Source organism: Sciurus carolinensis, chromosome 7 (assembly GCF_902686445.1).
Source record: "Sciurus carolinensis chromosome 7, mSciCar1.2, whole genome shotgun sequence".
Lineage (NCBI taxonomy): Eukaryota > Metazoa > Chordata > Mammalia > Rodentia > Sciuridae > Sciurus > Sciurus carolinensis.
The window spans coordinates 99771617-99796086 of NC_062219.1; the positions used below are offsets into that span (position 1 = coordinate 99771617).

Below are 24470 nucleotides of genomic sequence, written 5' to 3' on the forward strand. Positions count from 1 at the left end.
AACTAGTCATCCCCCTGCCTCAGCTTCCTGAATAGCTGGGATTATAGGCATGCACCACTCTGCCTGGTCTGTATATATATATATATATATATATATATATATATATATTTTTTTTTTTTTTCAGTACAAGGGATTGAACCCAGGGTCTTACACATGCTAGGCAAGCACTCTAGCACTGAGCTACATCCCCAGCCCAATGACCCTCGTAATTCTTAGTGTGCTATAATACAAATAAGCCTATTTTCAGAGGAATGTGTCCTTTCATATTCCAGTTTTTCAGGTAGAAATGAGGTCTTGAAACATTGCAGGCTTTCAATAAATGGTAGTAGTTGTTATTGCCTTTGTTATTTTTATAATTATGTACTAGAGTCCTTGAAAAACCCATTCTAAAAACAAGTTTATTATCCAGGAAATTGTATAAACTAGGGATGTCCAGAGGATGGAACTTAGCTCAGTGGTGGGACCATTGTCTAGCATGAGTGAGGTCCTACATTCATCCCTAGCACCAACTCTTCCATCAAAGAAAGAAAAAATACAATAAATAAATTTTTAAAACAATGGGACCAGGCCTGGTGGTTACAGCACCCCAGAGTGCTAAAGTGCAGAGTTCAAGCCCCACATGGGCAACACAGGGAGAGCCTGTCTCAAAATTGAAACCAAACAAAAACAAAAAACTGGGGATTGTCCAATATTGCCATGTCCACTCATGGTTATTATCTTAGTAGATCAGGAAATGTGAGTTCAGGGTCACATTTGAAAAAGAAAAAGAAAGAAGAAAACCTCTTAGCAGAGTAAGCTGAAGTCTGAGCTAAGAACTAAGAACACCTCCATGAAAAGTTTCAGGGGTAGGGGGATTCATGGAGGTTTAAATGTGGAAAAGGGGATAGAGCTATTTACTTAGTCAAAACAAAGAACTGAGACCGTGTTTTGGTTTTACCAGAATAGCTGGGTGAAAAATGATCCACCCATTGTTTTGGGCTAGACAGTATGAAATCACTGGCCTGACAGATTTCTTTCTTCCACTGCATTGACCACAATTTTGGCACTGAGTGGACACAACCTAAATCACAGGGTAGGGAGAGGTGCTAGGAGATCATTTTACAGACATTTCTATTGGTCCTAGTTAACACAATAGCAGTAACTTGAATATGTGCAACTCCTTAAAAAGTTTTTTTTTTTTTTTTCACAAAAATGATCTCATTGGGTTGAGACTAATCTCAATTTGTGTTCTTCAGTAATTCAGTGTTACATAGCTTGAGGGAAAATGGTTACTGGGAAAAATAGTCTTCTGTGGTTTTGAGGGAAACTCATACAATTCCTAAGGCTGGTTTATATTCTTCCTTCCTCGGGGTTCTGGAAAAATTTTTAAATTTTTAACATAGGAAAGTTATGTTCAATCCATTCTGCTGTCTTTCCTATTCCCATTCCCCTTCCCTTCCCTTCATTCCCCTTTGTTTAATCCTGAACTTCTGTTCTTCCCTAACCCCTCATCTCCCGTATTAGACAGCATCAGCTGTATTGTGTGTTAGTATCCACATATCAGAAAGAACCTTCAACCTTTGGTTTTTTGGGACTGGCTTATTTCACTCAGCATGATAGTCTCTAGTTCCATGCATTTACTGGTAAATGCCATAATTTCATTCTTCTTTATGACTGAGTAATATTCCATCATGTGTATATTCCACAATTTCTTTATCCATTCATCTGTTGAAGGGCTCCTAAGTTGGTTCCATAGTTTTGCTATTGTGAATTGAGCTGCTATAAACATTGATGTGACTATGTCACTGCAATATGCTGATTTTAAGTCTTTTGGGTATAAACCAGGGATGGGATAACTGGATCAAATTGTGGTTCCATACCAAGTTTTCTGAAGAATTTCTATACTGCTTTCACCAATTTGCAGTCCCACCAACAATGAATGAGTGAACCTCTTCCCCTATATCCTTTCCAACATTTATTGTTACTTGTATTCTTAATTATTGTCATTCTGTTTGTCATTCTGATTGGGGTGAGGTGGAATTGCTGTAATTTTAATTTGCATTTCCCTTAATTTCTAGAGATGTTGAACACTTTTTCATATATTCATTGATTGTATTTTTCTTTTGTGAAGTGTCCTGTTATTTTGCCCATTTATTGATGGAGTTATTTGTTTTTCTGGTGTTAAGTTTTTTGGGTTCTTTGCATATCTTTTTTTTTTTTTTTTTGGCGGTGTTGGGGATCAAACCCAGGGCCTTGTGTCTGCAAGGCAAGCACTCTACTGACTGAGCTCTCTCCCCAGCCCCTCTTTGCATATCTTGGAGACTAATCCTCTATCTGAGGTGCAGGTGGCAAAGATTTTTTGCCATTCTGGAAGCTCTCTGTTCATGTTCTTGATGTTTCCTTTGCTGTGAAGAAGATTTTAATTTTATACCATCCTAAATATTGATTCTTGATTTTATTTCTTGCACTTTAGGAGTTGTTTTAGTCAGCTTTTTCACTGTTGTGAATAAAAGATCTACCAGAACAATTGTAGAGGAGGAGAAGATTATTTGAGAGCTCAGGGTTTCAGAGCTCTTAGTCCAAAGAAGGCAGGCTCCTTTCCTTGGGGCTCAAGGTGAGGCTGAACATCATGGCAGGAGAGTGTGGTGGAGGGAAGCAGCTCACATCATGATCAGGAAGCAGAGAGAGACTCCACTTGCCAGATACAAATATATACCGCATAGCCACACCTCCAATGATCACTTCCTCCAGCCACACCCCAACTGCCTCCAGTTATCACTCAGTTAATCTCTATCAGGGGATTAATTCACTGATTGGATTAAGACTCTCATAACCCAATGATTTCTCTTCTGAACCTTCTTGCATTGTCTCACCCATGAACTTCTGGGGGACACCTCACATCTAAACCTTAGCAGGAGTCTTGTTGAGGAAGTCAGTTTCTAAGCTAACATGATGTAGATTTGGCCCTACATTTACTTCTAGTAGATGTAGAGTTACTAGTCTAATGCCTAGGTCTTTGATCCACTTTGAGTTTTTTGGGTAGGGTGAGAAATAGGAGTTAAATTTCATCCTGCATGTATGGATTTCCAGTTTTCCCACCACCATTTGTTTAAGAGGCTATCTTTTCTTCAATGTATGTTTATGATGCTTTTGTCTAGTATGAGATAACTGTATTTATGTGGTTTTGTCTCTGTGTCCTCTGTGTCTTCTATTCTATTCCATTGATCTTTCTGTCTGTGTGAGTACTGATACCATGATGTTTTTGTTTCTATAGTTCAGTAGTATAACTTAAGGTCTGGTGTTGTGATCCTTTTCTCACTAAGGACTGCTTTGTCTATTCTGAGCCTCTTATCTTTCCAAATGAATTTCATTACTGCTTTTTCTATTTTTATGAACAACATCATTGGAATCTTTTTTTTTTTTTTTTTTTTTTTTTTTTTGCAGTGCTGGGGATTGAACCCAGGGCCTTGTGCTTGCCAGGCAAGCACTCTACCAACTGAGCTATCTTCCCAGCCCATCATTGGAATCTTAATAAGAATTGCCTTAAGTCTGTATAGTACTTTTGGTAGTATGGCCATTTTGATAATATTAATTCTGCCTATCCAAGAACTCAGGAGATCTTTCATCTTCTAAGGTCTTCAATTTCTTTCTTTAGTATTTTGTAGTGTTCATTGTAGAGGTCTTTTACCCTCTTTTTAAAGACCAATTCTCAAGTATTTTAATTTCGGGGGGCATCTATTGTGAATTGGATAGTTTTCCTAATTTCTCTCTCAGCTAATGCTGTACCTGATGGTGAACAGGAACACAATTGATTTATGGGTGTAAATTTTATATCCTGCTACTTTGCTGAATTCATTTGTGAGTTTTAGATGCTTTCTGGTGGAGTTTTTTGGTTCCTCTAAATGTGGGATCATATCGTCTGCAAATAGGGATAGTTAGAGCTCTTCTTTTCCTATTTGTAGCCCTTTAATTTGTTTCTTTTGCCTAATTGCTTTGGCTAGAGTGTCAAGGACTATGTTAAGTAGAAGTGGTGAAAGGGCATCTTTCTCTTGTTCCAGTTTTTAGAGGAAATGCCTTCAGTTTTACTCTATTTAGAATGATATTGGCCTTGAGTTTAATGAATGTAGCTTTTACAATGTTAAACTATGTTCCTACTATCCCTAATTTTTCTAGTGTTTTGAACATGAATGGATACTGTATTTTGTCAAGTGCTTTTGCTGCATCTACTGAGATAATCATGTGATTCTTGGAGAAAATCTTTGCCACTTGCACCTCAGATAAAGCATTCGTCTCCACAATATGCAAAGAACTCAAAAAACTTAACACTAAAAAAACAAATAACCCAGTCAATAAATGACAATGAATGGGCAAAAAGAAATACAAATGGTCAACAAATATATGAAAAAATGTTCGACATCTCTAGAAATTAGAGAAATGCAAATTAAAACTACACTGAGAGTCCATCTCACTCCAATCAGAATGACAACAATCAAGAATACAAGTAATAATAAATATTGACAAGGATGTGGGGGAAAAGAATCACTCATACATTGCTGGTGGGCCTCAAATTGGTGTAACCATTCTAGAGAGTGGAGAGTCCTCAGAAAACTTGGCATGGAACTACCATTTTATCTAGTTACCCAACCCCTTGGTTTATACCCAAAGGATTTAAAATCAGTACACTACAATGACACAACCACATCAATGTTTATAGCAGCTCAATTCATAGTAGCTAAGCTATGGAACCAACAAAGTGCCCTTCGGCAGATGAATGAATAATGAAAATGTGGTATATATACCCAATGGAATATTACCCAGCAATAAAAGAATAACTTTTTACATTTGCCAGTAAATGGATGGATCTGGAGACTATCATACCAAGTCAATCCTCCCAAAAACCAAAGGTTGAATATTCTCTCTGATATGTTGGTACTAACACACAATAAGGAGAGGGTAGGGAAGAATAGAAGTTCATTGGATTAGACAAAGGGGAATGAAGGGAAGGGAGTGGGGACAGGAATAGGAAAGACAGTGGAATGAATCTGTACATATATGAATACACCACAGTGAATCTCCACATCATGTACAACCATAAGACTGGGATCCTAATGAGAATAAGATGTACTCCATGTTTGTATAAATATTTCAAAATATACTCCACGATTGTATATAACTTAATAGAATAGCAACAACAAAAAGACACAGGGACACTAGATGCCTAAACACAGGAATTTCCTCAGCCTCCTACAACTTCTGTACCCATCTCCACATGCCATTCTTCATCCACATGTTTGCTCCACCCATCCCCATTCTCTCCTGATACAACAGCTTTTTTTTCTCTTGCAGTCTAAAGCTAAATCCTCTAACTAGATTCTGTATCCTATCTTGTCTGAACTCCTCTCTCCTTATGTAACTGTCAAGGGTAGATTAAAAGAAGACCTGTTCCTTCCATGTGGGTATCCTGGAATGCTTGCTCTCAGGGAAGCCAGCGCCAAGCAAAGAAGACCACCACACTGGCTATATGGAGAGGCTGCCTGGCCATGTCCCAGTCATTTTTTTCTTCTTTTTTCCATACATATATATGTGTGTGTACATATATATATATATATATGTACACACACATATACATTTTATTGGTCCATCATAGCTGAACATAATGGTGGGAATCCTTGTACATGCAACACAACATAACAATGTCATTTGGACAATATCATTCCCCAGCATTTCTCCATTCCCTCTTCTGCCATGACCTCTTTCCTCTACTCTAGTGATCTTATTTCAGTTTTCATGAGATTTCCCTCCCCACTTCTTTTCATTTTCCTCTCTGTCTTCCACATGTGAAAGAAAACATAAGACCCTTGACTTTCTGAGTTTGGCTTATTTTCTTTACTTAATGTTCTCAAGTTTCATACCTTTTCCTACAAATGACATAATTTCATTTTTCTTTATGGCTGAATAGAACTTCATTGTGTGTGTGTATATATATATATATATATATATATATATATATATATATCACTTTTTTTTTATCCCTCATTCACTGATGGATACCATAGTTTGGCTGTTGAATTGTGTGCTGTAAACATAGGTATGCATGTAAAAACAATAAAAAGTAAACTACAATGAGTTTGGGCCTTTGCCCACAGAAGGATGGTCCATGACCAATAAGAGGTTTGTCACATGGGATTAGCTTGTAATTCCATAAATTATAGGATCTGTTCCATTGTTTTGGTAACCTCTGAGTCCTGACCTGCTCATGTGCCCGGAACATGTACTTTTCTTGGACAGATGAACACTAAGGCTTGCACTAGATGATGCAGAAGTGAGGCAGTCTGAGTTGTAATAAGGGCCATGTGTGTCACTCAGTGGGGGGATGGCTGGTCAGTGCAGCAGGGCTTCCTGCCCCTCAGACTGTCTCTGCATTCTGAGAGACTGAATACACATGTGGACCAAGGCCAGACCACATGGTGATTGTACCTTAATAACTTCCGCAACCCGTCCAGTAAACCAACGCCTTACCTATGGTAAACCAGCCAAGAAGCCGGCCTGCTGTAAGTCAGGCTTGCAGGAAGCCAGATTGCTGTCTCTAGGACAACCAGGCAATCTAAACAACTTCTGTAACAAACATCCTCAAATGACTAGAATTTGATTTAAAAACTAGGAGTTTCTCTAATTTTTGAATCCATCACCTAAATTGAGGCAGCCAGAGAAAACAAGGTGGGCACCTCTAACCAACCACGCTGGATGTCCCTCGTCTAGCCAGCCATCCTGCAGTTTCCCCACACCAACAGTCTCTAATCAGGGCTACCTGGAGCCTTCCCTTTTTTTCACTGTAAAGCATCCTCACTTCTCTGCCTGCCTTTGAATGTCTGCCCAAACCAGTGACAACAGCCAACTTCCTTTCTGCAACAAGTTCAGAATAAATGACCTTTGCTTTTCTCATTTGCTTGGTCCTCATTTATTTCCACAATGTAGGGGTAAGCTGGGCTGGGCTGCCCACAGGCAGGCCTGCCATGGATACTGGGTTCAATTCTTTCCATGGAAATTGCTCAGGAATGCTAAAAAAATTTGTATAATGTCATTATTAAAACTGTGAGAGTTTGGGAAATGCCTGGCGTTACTCAGTTATTGCTTATGTGTGACGATGATGGTGAAGATGGCTGAGGACAACCACCATCAGGGAGGAAAGCCATGGACAATGACAACAACAGCTAACATTTACTGAACACTTGCCCCATGCCAGGTCCTCTGAGAAGCAGTTTAGTTACATAAATTAATTCACCTGATGCCCCCAGAGTTCTCAAAGTACATCAGCCTCAACTAGGGACTTGTTAGAAATGCAAATTCTCCACCTTCTTCCCCATGAACTGAATCAGGATCCTTGGGGCAGGCAGGGCACAGGAGTCTGTTTTTGTGGTACTGGAAATTAAACCCAGGCCTCAAAAGATAGGTAAGCATTATATCATTGTGTTAAGCCCCCTGCCCAGCAATCTGTTTTAAGAAGTCCTCCAGGAGATTTAAATTTTATTTTATTTTATTAGAGATAGGATCTTGCTATGTTGCCCAGGCTGGCCTTGTATTCCTGGGCTCAAGAGATCCTCTGCCTCAGTCTCCCAAGTAGCTGGGACTACAGGTGTGCACCACCACACCTGGCTCCTGTGAATTCATTTTAATTCATATCATTTTAAGGTAAGAACACTGAAGTTCAGGGCAATTAAGCAACTTGCCCAAATTCACACCTGTAATATATCATGAAGGCTATGTTCCAAACATTGTCAGTCTGATTTTCTATATTGCCTAATTTTTAATGTCAGATTATTTTCTCCTCATGTTTTTATCATTTGAATTATCTAAACTCTCACAAAGTGAATGGTGTCCACATAGACCAGGTTAAAAAAAACAAACAAACAAATACAACTATAAACTTTTCATATCTTCCCTCATAATTAGATATTGTATTTTGTGATTTATCTAATTATGTCATCAACAGTTTTGTTCCTTCCTTTCCTATCTGTATGACTCTTGCACTGGCTGAGACCTCCAGCATTTTGTTATGGTTTGGATGTGAGGTGTCCCCCAAAAGCTCATGTATGAGACAATGCAAGGAGGTTTGGAGGAGAAATGATTGAGTTATGAGAGCCTTAACCCAGTTAGTGAATTAATCCCCTGATTGGATTATCTGAGTGGTAACTGAAGGCAGGTGGGGTGTGCTGGAGGAGGTGGGCCATTGGGGGCATGGCTTTGGGATATATATGTTGTATCTGGCAAGTGGAGTCTCTCTCTCTGTGCTTCCTTATCATTATATGAACTGATTCCCTCTCTTATACTCTTCAACCATGATGTTCTTCCTTAACTAGGAACCCAGAGGAATGGAGCCAGTTGTTTGTGGACTGAGACCTCTGAAAATGTGAGCCCCCAAGTAAACTTTTCCTCCTAATTGTTCTTATTGGGTGTTTATGCCATAGTAGTGAAAAAGCTGACTAAAGCAACATTAAATAAAACTAGCAAGACCAGAGGCTAGGGGTGTAGTTCAGTGGTACAGCATGGGCTTAGCACGCACAAGGCCCTGGGTTCCATCCCCAGCACCTCCAACACCCCACCCCCAAAATACCCAGTGAGACCAAACATCTTCCCTTTGTTGTTCACCACTAAGTATGTTGCTTGCTATAGTTTTTTTCATATATGCCCCTGATAAAGACAAGGCTAAAGAAATTCCCTTAAATTTTAAGTTTTCTAAGAGCGTTTACTATTAACAGGCATTGAATTTTGTCAAGTGCTTTTTGATATATATATATATATATATATATATATGCATACATTTCAAATATTTTATCTATTATGTGTGTGTGTGTGTATATATATATATATATATATATATATATATATACACACATATATACTCTTTTCAATGCTGGGGACTGAACCCAGGGCCTTGCACACTCTAAGCAAACACTCAACTGCTGAGTTATATTCCTAGTTTTTAATGATTGTTTTGGTTTTCCTTAAAAATATGCTGAATTAATTGATGTTTTTGAATGTTGAACAAACCTTTTCATTCCTAGAACGAATTCCATTTGGCCATGATGTGTCTATGTGTATGAGTGTGATATATTATTACTATATACATAAAACATGCACTGAGAGACTGACTCATTATAAATAAGTCTACAATTTGGTGGGAGGTGAAGGTAAAAGACAGATATGGCTGGAGAGGGGGAATAATCTGAATGTGAGTCACCAAAGAAGGCCAAAGCTGGCCTTGTATCCAGTGGTGACTGAAAAAGAACAAAAGTCAAATTTTCCTGGGAATTATTTTACAGTTGCTTAAGTTTTAGCCAAAAGTTCTTTTATCATTTTCCCTAGAAAACAAGTATATATACATAAAATTTTGTGTAAACATCTGTGGGTTGATATCCTTGGAGACCATATGTATACCTTAACTCTGTGGATTCCAGTTTAATAAATCCTTGTCTAAGTTCAATCTTCACCTGTGGAAATTAGAAGATAAAAGCAGACTTGTAGCTACTGCGAGATAAATGGAAAATGAATGAGACTAATCCCAATTACTAGTCTAGTGCAATTGAACACCTGAACCCATTTCTACAAAGATGTCAGTGCTGGGTCCTGCAGGTGTGATCTGAAAGACAAGAGCACCAGATCATCTCTGAGAAAAGAGAAATGATGATACCTTGAGAAGGCAGAGTTTCCAAGAGCTGCCAAATTGCCCTAATTGTCAGGCGCGTACACATCAAAGGGAAATATCTAGAATCTCTGAATGCACCTGCTGACTATTCACAGCATTTCAAAGAACATGAAGATGTTGGTGTCAATAAAGGCTTCAACTTGCATAATTGTTACTAAAATTCACTCTTGGGACTGGGAGCATGGCTCAGAGGTACAGCATTTGCCTAGCATACACAAGGTCCTGGGTTCAATTTCCAGCAGTGAAAGTAAAAACAAATTTCACCCTTTATAGGAATAACTCTCTCATATTTGACAGTTCCAATGATTCACATCTTCATACTTCTACCCTTGCTCCACGGTGAGAAAACAGCTACACCTGGGGGTGCTTTTCTAGGGAAAGGGACACCCTTCCCTCTGTTGGATTGGCTGGATAGAGTGGACAGGTTCATCCCTGACATCAGTTGCCTCCTTCCTCAGGCTGTTCTGGTGAACAATGAAAGAGAGCACACACCCATGTTTTGGAAGTTTGTGTTGCCTTAAAGGTAGAAGATAGTATTAATTGACTCCTCTCTTTTCTCCCCACTCTACTTTATAAAAAGTGACCTGCCACATGTTCAGAAGCAAAATATTACTCATCCCTGGGGAGACCTAGTTGTACAAGGCCTCTTCCCAAAACACCCAGCTTTGGAAAAAAATGGTGTGTGCATCTGTGTGGTGACCAGAAGTCACAGAAGAAGGACAAGGCACACACCACCAGTGCCATGTGGTAGAAATACAGAATAGGGTTTGTTGGGGGAAAGTTGGTAAGTGGAGAGGATGTCAGGTAAACACAGTCTCTCAGGTTCCAGCCCCTCACAGAGAGACAGTGAGCTGGGCAGAGGTGACCTGGTTCCATCACAGACAGCACATTAAAAAGCTCTAAAGACTTGTAAGAATGGCAAGCAGGGTAAACGCTGTGCTTCTGGAGGTTTCTTGGAGTGGGTTTCTGAGTTTCACCAAGGATATCCTGAGCAGAAGACAAGGTCAGGGAGAAGGAGAACATGTTCATTCTGAACACCACCATCCAGCTCCCCAGGGTTGTGACAGTCCCATACACTGTCAGACCTAGAAGAGCCCTCAGACCTGGAGTCCCTGCTACTCTCCAAACTAGTCTCTATCTATTCCATATCTTTTCTACTACCCCTGTCCTCAACCACAGCCCACTCTTGAGGCCATGCTTCTACACAAGTATTCTAGAACACCTTCCAAGATTTGCACCTTTTCTATGTTCTGAGTGTCCTGAAAAGGAGGATCCTAGGGGAGCCTGCTGAATGCTGCCTCCATTTCTGGACCTTCTGTCAATCCTGCTGCCAGGAGCATTCCCGCCCCCCTCCCCTTCCTCCCTCTCTTTTTTTTTTTTGGTGGTGCTGGGGATTGAACCCAGGGCCTCATGCATGTTAGGTAAGTGCTCTCCTGAGCTCCAACCCCAGTCCCTAGGAGCCCCAAGGTCCAGCTCTCCTGCACCCCTCCCAGATTTAAATACCTTCAATGCTTCTTTACTGCATGAGGGCTGAAATCTAGATATTTCGTCGAGGTTTTGCTTCCTTGGTATGGATATCAAGGTCTGTACCTGTGTGCTGTGCCCTGTCCTGTCTGTCTAGTGTTAACCTCCGCTGCTCTTTAGGCCTCATGTGACCCCATCGATGTTTGTTTTTCATCATGATCCTCTGGTTCAGTTACAAGCCCAGTTTGAGCTTGGAGGCACACATGCTGTGGAGCAAGAACTGGGTCCTGGTGCTGCCTTCTTCCAGTGACACCAAACCTAATATTTCTATCTCCAAGCATCTATTACTGAGTCAGTAAAACAGGAACAGATGGGGTTGGGTAGGTGATTCCTAGAAGCCTTTACACGTTTCAGAGATTTGGTATTCTCCATTAGTGGCCTATACCAGAATCACCTGAGGAAGTTTAAACAAGAGTGTTGCCTGTGCCCCATTCCTGGCAATCAAAAATACAGTTGACTTGAGATGAGGCCCACCCACCTGCGATTTTGTAAAAGGTCATGTGCACCCCAAATCCACGTTTGGCTTGGAAGACCAGCTGATAGCAACCTGCTCATTTCAGACAGAGCTGTGGTCCTATGCTGCTCCCTTGTGGTCAGATTACTCCTATCAGGCCAGTTTCTGCGTTGAAGGTTTTCAAACTGAATGGGGCTGTAAAAATGTAATGAAGGATGAAGAGAAGCAAGCTACCTGGCTTCTCTGTGACCCAAGAGTTCCCAGAAGCACAGGAATTCCCCCTAACCATTTTCCCCTATAATAAGTAATTTATTACTTATAGTAAGTATTTGCTTATTTATTTTTTGTGGTGCTGCGCAATGGAACCCAGAGCCTGTGCTTGCTAGGCAAACACTCTACCACAGAGCCTTTTCCAGCCCTCTGTTTATTCTAACGTCTCTAAAGGGACTGAGTCCTGGGGGGTCATAATTGCATTAAGCATGGAAATGCTCCCTGAGTCCCCAGGTTGGTTGTAAAAGGAATGTAAAATGTGAAAGGCCTGGAGGAGCTTCTGAGACGGAGAAGTTGAGCACTCTTGCGATAAGGAGTGACTAGATAAGAATACCTGGCAAAATAAGTACTGCGGGTTAACTCTGTCATTAATTACCCATCACCTTAACATTGGGCAAGATCATTTCTCTGAGCCTTGGCAGTCACTGCCTACCACACATTAGGATTCTGAACACCAAAGGTGTTAATGACCAAAGCCTCTGTCCAGGGTCATGGAGCCTTAACAGTCCATTCTCCAAAATCCAGCTCACTCAATATGCAGGAGAGCTTCCCAAACCTGATCATGAATCTGAAAAATTGGGGAGTTCAATTTTTAAACATAAAAGAATGTGTTTTAAAGTATCACTTTATTTTCATGATGCAATCTATACAACATTTATAAGAAAATGAAATTTTAAAAGTGCTTGTGTCTAATAGGTTATAGCTTAAGGATGAGGCTAAGGGAATGTGGAAGTAAAGGGGTGACTGGACAGTCCAGTATGTGCTGGTCATGTGGAGCATGTGGGGAGGGTGTGTGACCATGGATGAGAACAGATTGGAGATGTGTGAAATCTCAGGAGGTCTTTGGCATCAGCACTAATAGCAAAGCTCATTGCCTCACACCTAAAATCAGGTGAGGTTGTGTATTGATCACCTGAATGACCTTATAGGTGAGGTCCAGCTCCTTCCCACTTCCAGTGCCTTCTACTGTTTAGTCCCTTCACCTAGTTAATTACAACACATCTTTTGGATCTTACCTCAAACATCACTTCCTCAGGGAGGTCTTCCTACACTCCTTATCAAGTCAAAGGTCCCAGTTTAAATGTTCTCAAAGTTTGTTCCCTTTTCTCATTAAGAGATCACAGTTATTTTATTTACTTTTTTTTCCTTCTTTTTGGTTCTGGGGATAGAAGCTAGGGTATATTAGGCAAGCACTCTATCACCAAGTCACTTCTCTACCCCAGAAATCACAATTTTAATTCATTTTGAAAACTGTTCTGTGTCAGTATCCCCCAAATGCCTGTGAGACAACCAAGGGTCCTATATCTCCAAAATTCAGCACAGTACCTTGCTTGTTGCAAAGGGCTCAATAAATAGTTGTGTGAATGCATTCCATAAACAACTGTCTTCTCTGAGTGTTCCAAGTTTGTGTCACCCTAAATTTTTTTACCATTAATTCAAGTAAAAGTAATTAATTTCAATGTGGCCAGCACAGCTGCTATTTATGCATATCAGAAAAAGCAGATAAATTAAGAACAAATTGCCATTACATTAGAAAGAACAACAAAATTTATGCTCTAGCTTATTATTGATCTCCACCTTTTTTCCTGTAATACTTCATTTTTATCTTCTTCCTCCTTGGTGCCCATATGCTCCATAGCTTTTCTGCATTGGTTTTTGGAGGAAATGACATATACTTCATGACTTGAATTATGGTACACTCACTGTGCAGGGTGAAAGTAATGTTTAGCTTCATAAAATGCTGTCTGGACATAGACATTGTCAGCACCAACCAGGTACCAATTGTGCTAGCCTTCCACAGGCCGGGTTAATTCTAATAAGAACCTGTGTGGTTTCACGACCAGGAGGGATGCATTAACATCACTTCAACACTTTTTAGGAGTGCACAATCTTAGTCCCCATCCCAGGTCAGTGAGCCAGAATATGTACTTGTAGCTGGGTTACACACACCTGTATTCCCAACCCTTGGGAGGCTGAGGCATGAGGATCACTTGGCTCAGGACCTGGTCTCAAAAAAAAAAATGTGCTTGTTATTGTTGATTGTACGTAACAACGTGACTGGGTTAAAGAATAACTAGAGAACTGGTAAAGTATTACTTTGGGGCCTGGAGCAGTGAATCAAGCCTTTAATCTCAGTGACCTGAGAGGCTGAAGCAAGGAGGATTGAAAGATCAAGGACAGCCTCAGCAACTTAATGAGACTCTATCTCAAAATAAAAAGATGGAGATGTGACTCAGTGGTAGAGTGTCTTTGGGTTCAATCCCCAGTACTTAAAAAAGACTTACTTTTGGATGTGTTTGTAAAGGTGTTTCCAGAAGAGATTGACATGTAAGTGGGTGAATTGAGAAGGAAGGACCTGCCTGAAACATGGGAGAGTAATAGCTAATCAGTTGTGGACCTGGATAGGGGGAAAAATGGCAGAGAAAAGAGGATTTCCTTTTATGCCTTCTGGAGCTGGGGCACTCTCTTCTCCTGTTCTTGGACCTCAGAATTCCAGGCTGTCTGGCCTTTGGACTCCAGGACTTGTTCCAGCTACTCCCCAGGTCCGGCTCAGAGTTACTCTGTTGGCTTCCCTGGTTCTGAGGCTTCTGTACTTGTCCTGAGCCATGCCACCAACATCCCCAGCTTGCAGGTGGCCTGTCATGGTACTCCTCAACCTCCAGAATTGTATGAGCAAATTTCCCAAATAAATCCCTTCTTGTATATGAATATATCCTATTGGTTCTGTCTCCCCATCATTGTACCCCATAATCCCAACCCTGTCATAAACTGAGGGAGAACACAGCAAAGACAGCAAATAACAGCTTGCTCTAGACCTCCTCCTCTTCTCCAGGTTAGTCAGGAAATCCTGAGTTCATGAACCTCCTTGACAGAAGATCTTATGTTATTAAACTTTCCCAAGTGTTTGTTATTTCCAAAATCCCATGGTTTTCAGAAACATATGGATTCTTATTTGTTCAAAACTAAATTATCTTGATTTTTTTTCCCCTTTAACCCTAAACTTTTGCCTAAAAGGCTTGGGAAGGGGCTGGGAGTGTAGGTCAATGGTAAAAGTCTTGCTTAGCATGTGTAAGACCCCAGGTTCAATTCCAGCATAGGAAAAATTTAAAAAGTCTGGGAGGGGTTGTCGGGGTTTCGGCTGGACCCCTGGCCCTAGGTGTGGCAAGGCTAAGATGGCGCCTGGCAGGCTGCCAGTGCGGTTGGCTTTTGCATAAACAACTGACATTATTTTGAGGAAGTTCCAGGGATTGGCTGAGCTCCCTGATGGACAGTGCAGGTCCACTGTATGCCTGCCTTTGCTGCCTGTATCTGTGGATGCTCTCCCCTCGTGCTCGAGTTGCTGATTGGTTACAATAATGTATATATTGGAGTGTAAGTTCCTCAAAGAGGAGAACAAAGAAAGAACTAGGAGGAAGTAAGCACGCAAAATAAAGAGCTCAAAAGAACCAGGTTTGTGTCTCGTCTCTCTGCGGGCAGGGAGCGCGACAAGTGGTGCCGAAACCCGGGAACCAAAGAACAATAATTTTTCACAGACAAGGGTAAGTTAAGTGGTAAGTAATAAAGTAATAAAATAATAAAGCAATAAAGTAATAAAGTAAGTAAGGCTAGAAAGCCCGGTAACAGAAAAAGATTCATAGGCTTTAAGCCCGGTAACAGAAAAAAAAAAAAAAATTAATAGGCTTTAAGCCCGGTAACAGAGAAAGATTAATAGGCTTTAAGCCCGGTAACAGAGAAAAATTAATAGGCTTTAAGCCCGGTAACAGAGAAAGATTAATAGGCTTTAAGCCCGGTAACAGAAAAATTAATAGGCTTTAAGCCCGGTAACAGAAAAAAATTAATAGGCTTTAAGCCTGGTAACAGAGAGAGGTTAATAGGCTGAAAGCCCGGTAAAAGTTCACAGAAGACAGACTCGTTGCCTGGTAAAATTAGTTAGTTTCAATTTATAAAGTGGTACCAAACTGTGTGTGTGGTGTGTTATTTTTGTGTTTGTTGTGTGGCTTGTTTGTGTGCTTGGAGCTCTTAGTACTGTAAGATTTAATCATAGGAACAGAACTGTCTAAGACTGAAATGCAACAGCCTCTTAGGGAGTTACTAAAAAGTCATGGAATGCCACTAACGTTCCTTGATACCATAGAGAAGGTCTCTCCGTGGTTTTTAAAGGAGGGGCTGTTAAATATTCCACAGTGGGAACATAATATAGTAGCCATAGTCCCCACAAGTATTGGGAGATAATTGTTTCATAATTTTCTGCATTCAAACCTAACCTGATTTCTCAACCAGGAAAAAAAGGGTTAAAAAGTCCTGGGTGATCCTCCCTCCCCTCTGCCTGGCCTTGTCAAGGCCTGCAATGAAATGTAAACTGCAGCAGTCTCAGCGGGAAGGAGGAGGGGTAACCTGAAAAAAAAAAAAAAAAAAAAAAGGGTGTCCGTTTTAAACTTAACTAACTTATTTTCTAGGATTCTTCATTTGTTTTGTTTTTTCTTTAATGCTGTATTTTTGAGCTCATAATTTTGATCCTACATACCTAGGTTAATGATTTTTTTTTCTTTTTGATCAGTTCTATTTTTTATTCAACTAAAGTTTTTAAACAACTGTTTCATTGCAATGAACATTTACCTATAAAGTTACAAGGCCTTTGATTTTGTGTTATGTGTTATGTTGTGCTGTCTAATGTCATGTTTTGTCAAAACTGAGCGCTCTTAAAATTAAAATTTAAAAATGGATCCAAATACTTTTATTCACATGATTTAAAAAGGTTCAATTTAAATTGGGTAAACTAATGAAAATAAAATATCTTTAAAAATAACTTACAAGTCTCCAGGTGGTCAAACTAATGAGATGTTAATGTTAAACAATGTCTAATATCAATTGCTTCTAGGACTTTTCTTCAGCAGGAAAGAGGCAACGGATCCTGTTCAGGACACTTGTCTGATATCTTGGTTTTTATAAAATAAATAAATTGGAGTTAACATGTATGGGATTACTCAAATGTGTTTGTAGAGACGTCTAGTTAATTTACAAAGTTAAATGCTAATTGTTAAATAACATCAAGTACTTTTAACTCCTTAAATTACATGGGGTATCATACTTAAACATTATTGGTGTTTTCATAGGTTGGTAAATAAAAAGGGTTTAAACTTGCTTTGTGTCATCACTAAACTAGAAACAAGGTTATTAAGAGTTATGTCCTAACAAGTAAAATTCTATATATAAAGGGTCCCAAAAGTTTCAACTGTGTTTCAATTAAGAGTACTATAAACAACAAAATATTTAATCTTATTAAAATAAAACAATTTATCTAAGTTCAGAAATTTCATAAGAGTTGTTTCAAAATGTAAACAAAAAGGGGTTGACAGATAAAAAAAAATAAAAGGTTCTGGGTTTAAAAATATATTTAATAAAAAAAAAAGAAAATGTTTCTGGATAAGAAAGTCTGTATGTAATAAAGGGCAAGTTTCAACAAGTCTGTGTGTAATTAAGTTGGTTGTATGTATGTAAAACAGCTAAAGCTATTTAAGGTTTTTCCTAAGGTAAAATACTAATGTTCTGATATAAGCCAAAGTTTAATCTATATGGTAAAATAACATGGTAAAATGACAAGGATTTCTTAGAAACACTAATTTACTCTTAACTTCGTGTCTATTAAGTTTTATTCTTTACAACAATTGTCTTAAAAATAGGGGTTTATACAATTATGGTTAAGCAACTGTTAAAGATTGTACTACGTTATAAAGTCTAAGTTTTTCTTTAAAAACTAAAATTGGTAAGAACCAATTCCTCACTAAAATTAAAATAACTCTAACCACAGATGTACCTTATAACCCACAAAAACAAGGTATTGTTAAACATACTCATCTCACCCTCAAAAATACTCTTTATAAACAAAAAGGGGGAATAGAGGAGACCTTCAGGTCCCCTAAAGATAAACTTTCTCTTTGTCTCTTTGTTTGGGTTTTTTTTTTTAACTCTGGGGTAATAAGGGTAACCCGGTGCTTTACTGGAGCTGTGGCTCAGTTTGTGTGTTTCCACAGAATAAACTAACTTACTACCTCTTTTTAGTCTCTTAGGAGGAACAGTTCAACTATGTAACAAAACAACTGCTTCTCTCAATTGTACTTCAGATTTGTGCTATCTCTCAATGTTAAAATGCTTCTAGGTTCCTGCTGGCAAACTTAATGTGTGTTCCTACCTTCCTACCAGTCCCAGTCTCTGTTATAGATGCAGAATTGCCAGTGTTACTATCAAGAAACAGAAAAAAATTTGGCATCACAGCGGCTATGGTCACTGCAATAGTGGTTTCTGCAACAGCAGCACTAGCAACTGCCATACCTACAGCAACAGCAGTCAATCACTTGGCCGAAAATACAGCTGCAGCCTTACAGACTAAAGAGACCCTAAACCAACATCTAACAACAGACATACTCCTTATAAATCAAAGAGTGGACTTACTACAAGAACAAGTGGGCATATTACAAGAACTTTTGGGACTGGGATGTGTTTACTCTTTAAGAGCTGTTTGTGTTACCCCTATTGTATATGATAATTTCAGCACTGCAGCTGAGTTATCTAGTAATTTGTCACTTTACCTTACTTCTACTTGGTCATCTCAATTTGATAATCTTACCTCACAACTTAGAACCAAAATTGTCAAAGCTAATTCTACTAGGGTACATATTGCTTCTGTATCTGAGATGGCTAAATGGTTTTCTTCTGCTTTCGATTTTGTAAAACAGTGGGCAGGTTTGGGCACTTTGGGACTGCTTCTCCTCATTGGTATCCTTTTCCTCACTCATCTGGTTGTACAACTACGAGCCACCCAACAAATGGACCAGATTATTTTTCATCAGGCCATGACTGCCCTAGAGGCCGGCAGTTCCCCACAAGTATGGCTCTCGATGCTGGACCGGTAGTCAAAGACGGGTAAGGAAGGAGGTGACACCGTACCGACCTAAGACAGGAGCTGTAGCATGCTCTACAGTTATCCGATGACGGGTAAGGACGGTGGTTGACCACTCCGCCTAAGACAGGCACGGTCCCGAGCTTTCCTTTTCTTTTTAAAAGAGAAAAGGGGGAACTGTCGGGGTTTCGGCCGGACCCCTGGCCCTAGGTGTGGCAAGGCTAAGATGGCGCCTGGCAGGCTGCCAGTGCGGTTGGCTTTTGCATAAACAACTGACATTATTTTGAGGAAGTTCCAGGGATTGGCTGAGCTCCCTGATGGACAGTGCAGGTCCACTGTATGCCTGCCTTTGCTGCCTGTATCTGTGGATGCTCTCCCCTCGTGCTCGAGTTGCTGATTGGTTACAATAATGTATATATTGGAGTGTAAGTTCCTCAAAGAGGAGAACAAAGAAAGAACTAGGAGGAAGTAAGCGCGCAAAATAAAGAGCTCAAAAGAACCAGGTTTGTGTCTCGTCTCTCTGCGGGCAGGGAGCGCGACAAGGGGTGGTAAACCTGAGACTCAGAAAATGCTACAAGAAATTAAGGATTAAATACAAATCTCAATGAAGTGCAGAAAAGAACAATCCAATCAGTACTTATCTCACTAGACTTGTACCCTAATAATGTAGTCACAACACTATTTAATTTTAAAATAATTATGAGAACATGTACTGAGAGTCATTCTTTTTTTTTTTCCATCCACTAATTTAACAATATTCAGGATAAATTAAAGGATTTAATATTAACACTTTTAAAAACAGTCATTTGTAACATGCTGCTATAATTAGAACAGTTTTTGGGTTACTGATACAAGAAATTTCAACAGCAAGCTTAAAGCTTTCTGAAAACATAAAAATTGAGACAGTGAATTGATGCAAACATGTGAGAAAAATACTCTTCTTGTGAATGTTAATACTCAGCTAAATATAATCACTGGCACTGTGACTTGAGCCAGATTTTTAAATCTAGATTAGCTCAACCAGGGTGAAGGCTTTAAATGGAGGAAGGAATGGGACTCAAAGTTGGAATATTTGAAATTCTAGGGACAATGAAGAGACCTATTTTGGGAGAGCAGAGTTACATATCTGAACAACAGGGAAGTATTTTAAAAATTAAAATATATGTTTCAAAGTATTTGCATCAGCACCTCATGGTGAGTTGAAACTTCTTTAACAAGGCCTAGTCTGAAAAATGCATATAAATGAGAATTTAGAGAGCCAAGACATGCCTTAGTCTTGCTGAGTGCAAGGGTATGGCTTTGCATTTTGTTCAGGGTCTCGACTAAATTGTAGGGACTTCAGAAATAATAGTCTTTTATAAAAAAGATATTGCTTATCTATAATAAATGATTTTAGTTAAAAGGTTTGACCAGGTAAAAGTTCATGAGCAGTGCACTGACTTTCAGGTTTTACCTCTCAAATATTCCTGAGAAAACAGTAAGAAAAAAGCAGCTTTCTAAGAACTCTTTTTCAGAAGTTTTTCAGACTTTTCTAGATGAAATACACAGGCAATATTGCAGCTAAGGGACAAACTGAGGGACTGCTTCCCACTTAAACCAAATGAGAAGAAAACTCAGAACGATCTGCTATAAACTGCAAGGCAAAATGCAGCTCAAAACTGAATGGAGCAAGGGTCCTTTGCTAATTGGAGGATGAAGTGTGATTACCCACTTGAAGGTCCCATTACATTGTGAGTGCAATTCAGTTTGGGGAAAATAGTTTAATGTATCTCTCAGAAAAAAATAGTTTATACTTTGCATCACAAACAAAACAGTGGTTATGATGTCCAGCGCCACCAAGCAACTTTCATTCTGTCCCATACTGCTGAGAGCGAATCCAAGGCAGGGCGGACATCCAGGATGGTGAACTGGTAGTCCTTGTTGACTTCGCCACCATCGTAGTAATCTATCACATATCTAACTTCCGTGCCACAGCGGTTGATGATCCAATCATGCCTGTCGAAGGGCAACTCATACCCCATCCAGGAACGAATTCTTGCCCTTGGTGAATACTCTTTTGCTTTCCCTCCAAATCGGATCAATGATGGACCACAGGGACACTCCGCAGCATGAAAAGCTTCCCACTTCAAAATCTCCTTCCAAGCCTGTTCATTGTTCTGATTGTGAATTCTAATGATATTATACATATCTTTCTGACTAATATCCTCATCCTTCCACTTCCACCCTTTCCTCAACATTGCATTCCAGAACATCTGTTCAGAAGGATAAACCCACTTTTTCTCTGAATCTGCTCGTGGAATGGATGACTCCTCTCTGACAGTAGACAAAGGAAAGGGCTGATCTGGAGCTGGTGTTTGATTAGGTGGTGGCATCAGATTTGAAGGATCCAGGTTCTCCTTATTCTTAGCAGCAGCGCCTGTAACAGGACACTCCACATACTCATATGCATGATCTTGGTGGGCAGGCACAGAGTATGTTTTGCTCTCACAGGTTTGAGCAGAGGGTTCTGCACTCATTGGACAGCCTTTCATTTTCCCTTCATGCATTGGGCATCCTGAAGGTGGTGATGCTGCCTGATGATCTGAAGCTTTTGAGGTCTGAACTGGAACAGCAGGAGTAGAGGCTGACAAACCCATGGTTGGAATCAGTGTTGACTCCAAACTATTTTAAATTTCCAGTGGGTCACCGCTGTTGCCTCGGTCACCGCCGGCGCTCTCGAGCGCTGCTCCTTCCTTTTCCGAAGGCGGGACTCCTGAGAGTCATTCTTATCATACCAAATGTGTCTGTTTAAAGCCCCATTCTGTGTTCTCAATAACAAAAGTGCGTTTTCTCTTAACTAGCTCGCTCTTATTCCCTTTTTACAATACTTATCACCATTTCCAGTCATGCCTATTTCTAATCAGATATTAGAAACTCTGCTAAAACTCAGAACAACTATCTGGAAAACCTTTTCTCCATGAAATAGAGGAGAGTAAGAAGTGTCAAAGATGAGCTGAACAGAACTCTGTAAGACAGAAAGCCAGATCCTGCACAGATGTGCCCAAATCAGGGGGAGGGGGGCTTAGACTTCCTAGAGTCTTCCTTCCCTCGTCCCCACAAACCAGCCCCACATTTATAGTTCAGGTGAAGGAACTGGACTTGTACTACGCTGATGCTCGTTTCCCATAGTCTCTTCCTTTCTGCCTTTCCCAGTAGATTTCTAAACCAAGCAGAAAGGTAAAAACCAAAGGGCAAATTTAGGGCCTGTGTGTCAACGTGAACATTCTCTAACAAGGCAGTTGTAAAATTAAATTTAAAAGAGGCCAACTTGTTTTACAGCATTTAGGTAACTGAATGAAGGTATAGACAAAATGGTAGTTAATTTCTGAAATTACTACTAGGATTTATGATCAGTTGACAACAAAAACAACCAAAAATGTACTTTATTAGAAAATTAAGTCATTCCAGAAATAAGAAACAGAAACTATACACAGGTTATTAGCATTTTAAAATCATCTTTTATGTCCTTTGACTTGACTTAGACCTGGAATAAGGTAAAAGCAGGTGCACTTGTGTTTTTCCAAATCTATTGAACAATTATTATTTTAGACAATTCAGAAATGTCATTTGTAAATATATGCATTACAAACTTCTTAAAAGAAAACAATATTTTTGAGATGTGAAAAGCCTAAGATTTTTTGCTTTGAATTGAAGTTTCCTTGTAAAAATGAAACAACTTAAACTACATTTTTAAGAATTCAAAATGCCTTTCATACATATTAAACATGTCTGTTGTACTCATTTTAATAGCTATCTTTTAATTCCTCATGGAACTCAAGTATGGTTAACATTGTAAGTTATTTCCTTCCCGATATTGTCCTAAAGGGTTGCTGTATATAGAAAACATTCAACACTGTATCTCAAATATTTAGAGACAAATATTGTAATTGGTTAGCATGCCAGAAAAATGAGATTTTAAAGACACTTTTATTACAAATAAGTTTAAATTACTTATTATAGATTTACTAAAGTCACATGAATTAAGAAGCATTTGGGCTAATATTTATGTCAATTTAGTATCATGCACACAAACAACATATAAGCATATAAACAGGGGTGTCACAGGATAAGTGGCATCTCCAGGATGGGTCTGAGAAGTTCCAGGAGAAAAGGGGGAACTCAACTCGGGACCACCAGGGTTCTTGGCTTATGAGATGGAAGAGAATTTTAGTACATGCCAGTCAGAGGCATAGACAGAGGTTTATTTAGGACGGAGGTTCACATTCAAGGGAGAATGTCAGCTATTTCTAGAGTGAGAAGCCCCTCCTTGGTTTAGGGTTTCAACATCTATGGAGGGGCAGTAATTAGGGGATAGACTGGAGGTGGAGCCTGGGGGAGTAAAGCCAATTTCATACCAGTTTTTCCTGCATTTCAACATAACCCTCACATGTTACGTTTTGCAAGGGAGAAGGTGAATTAAAGTTGTGGACCCCAGGGACAGGGTAGGTTGCTCAGGAGTTTCTTTCTTCCTTCCTTCCTTCCCTTCCTTCCTTCCTTTCCTTCCTTCCTTCCTTCCTTCCTTCCTTCCTTCCTTCCTTCCTTCCTTCACAGGGGGTTGAACATAGTTTCTCCAGTATGTTACTAGAGAATTTCTTAAATGAGTGAATGGAACTATATTTATAAGGCCCACACCTGGGATTTCTAGAGTGGCTAAAATTATACTAAGCTTCATTAGTTCACAGGTCAAGACTGACAGTTAAAAAGTCCAAGTGGGGGCTCTTGTGGGGAGGTGAATTTTAATAACCAGGTTTGGAATAGGTGGTATTAGCTCAGTAAGACAGATTAAGAGTTATATCAGTCTCACTTGCCCAAATACCTTCTATTACCAGTTTGATGTCTCTCCCGAGTGAGTTGTTGTTGATGGCAAACCCAATATTCAGAAGAGATATTGTTACACATCTTATCATATCTTGAGTTATCATAAAGAAAATTATCTTGAAAATGATGAGATAGAATGGGAGATATGAACCTGGAAAAGAAGAATAAAGTTTCTGGAGTTTTCTTCTAATATCTGGGCCTGATCAGCTGATAAAGTGAGTCCCTATGTGAATCTGGATTATTAGTATATTTCCAGAGGGAAAGAATCCCCAAAATAAAGCAGGATATTCATCCTTATCTTGTGTTACTTCTCTAATCTTTTCATAATTAACTGACTTATTCATAATCTTCTCATTCCCTGAGAATCATGTAGTTTTGTTTACTAAGATTGCAACTTTGGTTTTGATAATTTAAACTAAGATTTGGTTGGAATAGTCCTCTCCTACAGGCTGTTCATGGTCTTGAACATGGACTTAGTCAGCATATGGTTTTGGTGCTGCCCATATCTGGGTCTTTTCTTCAGGTTTGCAGAAAGTGGAAAAGAATGAGAGGGAGGAGGAGTATGAAAAATGGTGGAATGAGACAGACATCAATACCCTATGAACTTGTGTGATTACACAAATGGCATAAATCTACATTGCGTACAACCATAGAAACAAAATGAGGTACCCCATTTGTGTACAACGAATCAAAATGCAGTCTGCTAAAAAAAAAAAAAAAAAAAAAGAATACTTGGGTGCCAGTCCATGTTATGTTAAACATGACAGGGCTTGAAACCCATCTCT

General features: G+C 39.5%; 1 protein-coding gene and 1 non-coding gene across 2 annotated transcripts; both read right to left on the minus strand.

Moving 5' to 3' along the window:
- Window positions 1-3418: 3418 nt before the first annotated feature.
- On the minus strand, window positions 3419-3493 carry Trnaa-ggc (transfer RNA alanine (anticodon GGC)). The gene has a single exon. It is a non-coding gene; the product is annotated as a tRNA-Ala (tRNA).
- A 17027-nt stretch (window positions 3494-20520) lies between these two features.
- On the minus strand, window positions 20521-21464 carry LOC124989086 (holocytochrome c-type synthase-like). Its single transcript, XM_047559017.1, has one exon. It carries the CDS (start codon window positions 21462-21464, stop codon window positions 20646-20648), a length of 819 nt encoding a protein of 272 aa, XP_047414973.1. The 3' UTR covers window positions 20521-20645.
- Window positions 21465-24470: the final 3006 nt, after the last annotated feature.